Source organism: Morone saxatilis, unplaced genomic scaffold (assembly GCF_004916995.1).
Source record: "Morone saxatilis isolate NCDOM2014 unplaced genomic scaffold, NCSU_SB_2.0 Contig12, whole genome shotgun sequence".
In the NCBI taxonomy this organism is placed as follows: domain Eukaryota; kingdom Metazoa; phylum Chordata; class Actinopteri; family Moronidae; genus Morone; species Morone saxatilis.
Window position 1 is genome coordinate 7,002,312 of NW_023339674.1, and position 3,430 is coordinate 7,005,741.

At 39.4% G+C, this 3,430-nt stretch overlaps 1 protein-coding gene across 1 annotated transcript in view; it reads left to right on the forward strand.

Annotated features, from left to right (window-relative positions):
* The window catches only part of raver2 (ribonucleoprotein, PTB-binding 2), a 68,658-nt gene that overhangs the window by 15,926 nt on the left and 49,302 nt on the right, over window positions 1–3,430 (forward strand). The window contains exon 2 of the mRNA XM_035653590.1: window positions 1,289–1,355. Within this exon, the coding sequence (XP_035509483.1) occupies window positions 1,289–1,355 (67 nt within the window). The remainder of the gene's footprint in view (window positions 1–1,288; window positions 1,356–3,430) is intronic.

Genomic DNA, 3,430 nt, shown 5'->3' on the forward strand with positions numbered 1-3,430 from the left:
GTTTGTTTGTTTGTTTTGTTGCTCACTGTTCCGTCGTTCCGCCTACGCAGAGTTCCTGTTCGATCTGGAACCATTGTGCTCTTGGACAGGTTTGACTGTGACTGGATCCATAAGGTTGCTCATATCACAGGAGCATATCTAAAAAAAACAACACTTGTTGTCAAGTTCTGAACAGTTTGTGCTGTCACTTACTTGTGTGCAGTAGAGACTCTGTGTGTCTACGTAACAGTGAAACCCATCAGGAAGGTACCAATGCTAGCAGAGAGTTAGCAGCGTGCGGCAGAGTTCATAACACACTCAGACAGGGTGTGAGGATCTCTTGCTGTGCTATTGCATATGTCTCTTTGCTCCCTTTCCTGTCTCACTTTATCATATACTGTCACTAGAGAGACAATATAAAACATTTCTTCAGCAGAGTGGACTACGCTCTACTTTAAAAAATATATTCCGGATTTATTATGTGTGTGTGTGTGTGGTCCTCATGTGGATTTGAGTGCAGTGTGGTGGGCTGCTGTGATTATAAACCTGACAGGAGACCGAAAGCTTTTCATCTTAAGAATACACTTTTTTAAAAAACATAATTACCCGTTAGAGACAAATTACTGCAGTTGAGGAAGTCTACCATCAAAGAGTTTATCATGAAGGAAAAGAGTTTGCTCAAGTGTCAAAAAATAAGGTTTCATAAGCGTAATGAGCAAAAAAAAGATTGATCTAAATTCAAGTTATAGTGACTATTTGAATACTCGTTATTATTTAAAGGAGTTGGTTTGTTCATAATAACTGCCTGGCTGTAGTACTATTATGAGATGGCTCTCTGTGACTTCCCCTGACAATTACTGCTGAGTTGTGTTCACTGACCGTATATAATTGCATGTTCCTTTTTTGGTAAAAGTAATGGATTTTGGTCTTTTGCTAAAATGTCACTGATTTAACAGATGACCTGATTGTTGCAAACTAACTGACACATTTGATAGCAATTCAGATGTTGCTGTTGACAGATTTTGAAATTCTGTAATTCTTCAATTTTGGTCACACATAATTGGTAACCTTTGTACGGGCGCCCCATTTGCATTATTCTTGACCCAAACCCATTTAGACTAATAATTAATTGAACCAAAGTTTAATTCGGATTAAACAGCATGTAGATTAGCTAAAATGATAGTAGGGTCCAAGCAACCCACAACTTGAAACCCCCAACATAGTAGGTCAGACAAACTTTTGAACCACCATTTTGATGATCTCTGGGCTCAAGTCTTGTGTCTTTCTCTCTCTTTCTGTCTCTTTATAGGAAGTCCATGAAATTCTGAAAGAATATGAACTGAAGTACTGCTTCGTGGACCGCAACAAAGGCACAGGTAAAACTTTCATTTAACCAGACACAAACACATACATGCTTGTACTCACTAACCCTAACCCCAATCCTAATTCTAACTCTAAAACCAAGTCTTTACCCATAAACAGACCATCCAAAATGTCTTCACACACACACACATACACCCTCAGCCTTGCTCAAATGAACCTGTAAACCAAACCCTAACATACAGCCATGTCATATCTGTCATCACACATATGTATTTATAGTTCTATGGAAAGTGGAGCAGTACTGATATGTACAGTGTGGATGCATAGAAACAGGAATGACTGACTGAAACATTGTAATAGTTTACATGTACTGTAGAATTTGTGTTGGGGTCAGGCTGGTGGATATTTTTTGTTGTGACACTACTGTGTAGTCTAAAGTCTGTTTCTTTGTTTTATCACACTGTGATGGAACAATGAAACAACATAAAACTGACCGGAGTTTCTGCTATTTAGCCTAACCTCATTAAATAATGCTGTACAATTCAACAACAGCATAAACTGCTGCACCCCAAATCACCTTTCTATCATTTAGTTACTGATTTGAGTGTTTTTATACCATATCTTGCCTTTCACTGAGGAGAATCAAACTGTACTTAAAGTTTGGATAATTTAGTTCTTTTAGTCGGGCTGGATTGTTTCTGCAGTAATACGTGCTTAAAATCAGGCTAGCTGGCTTGTAGAAGCGATCACAAAATTGCATTAGGAGTCAGTGATGGGTTCAGTTCCAGTGTTAATAAATAAAGAGACGTTTTTAAAGAATTCAATCAGCAGCTCGGTGCTTGAGTTGACATCACAAATGATGGGTACATAACTCTTAATAGACCATTTACACTCATGCATACAAATATACATGCACACAAGTACATGTTTGCACACTCAACCTTAGTAAATGTAATCTTAACTAACTCTGAACCATATTTTAGACACATTTTAATTATAGTTTCAACCCTTAACCAAAATCCTGTCTGTAAATGACTTGCTCATGTAAGTGAAATTCTCCTCTGTAAAGGGCTTTCTGCATCACCTTCTAAGTAGATTTGGTCCTCATAAGCCTGGAAATACAAGAAGACACACACACCACACACACAGAGCAGACCCCCTGCCCCTAGAGTGTGTCCCTTTCCAGGGAAATCTTACATAGTGCCTATATTTAGTCCGTGCAGTCAGCCAAGCACCTGAAACATAACGCTTTTAGAAAGTAAAGGGGAGCTGTAAACAGCTGAGATATCAAAGCACCAGCCTGTCCAAAAGGTTAATGGGGTTTCAGAGACTGATGAAAGACAGGCCCTCATCGGACCAGCAGCCATAGTACTCTACTAATTAGGCTGCTGCAGTGACGTTGGGCTCTGATGTACTGAGGTGGGTAGAATGGGATAAGAATCCAGCATCAAGAACATCAGAGATTGTTTAAGGAAAATTTTACATTTTATCTCTCATTCAGTTGCTGTTGTTCCTTCTCGAACACCCGTCACTGTCATGGTCTCAGTCAGTCTCTCCCTTTCTTTCTCCTAAGCGAAGTACTGCTTGATTAATTTCAAAGACTTATTTTGAGCAGTTTGACTACATCATTTTGTAACATCTCGGCATCTCAATATTAGTCCTTTGAATTAAAGATGGAGAATGTTTGAAGTTGAATTTACATGCGTCTTCAAAAAGTTCTGTCAAGGGCCTTGGGCGAAAAGCGAGATAGATGGGGAGGTTTTTCTTTTACGTTATTTTTCCAGGTAATATCATCATGAATTTTATTAAGCGCCCTGTTAAGATAGAACATTGCAGCAGAGGCGTGGCTGTGGGAGGCTTGGTCTGCTCCGAGGCAAGGAGGCGAGGCAAGAGCGAGGGTTTTCACAGCTCGTTAGCTTTACATTTCAGCTTGAAGCTGATCAGTGTTCAGGAACGTACTGATTGTTTCACTTCCATTCTATAGAAGAGGAGGGGGCAATGGGGAGAGACTGAATAACAGAGAGAAGCGGCAGTACAGAGAGCGTTTTCAGATCATATTCTAAAAGCTTGTTGTTTGAGATGAATCGCCAGAAAAACAGAAATTCAATATTCTCTGTCATCAATTTTT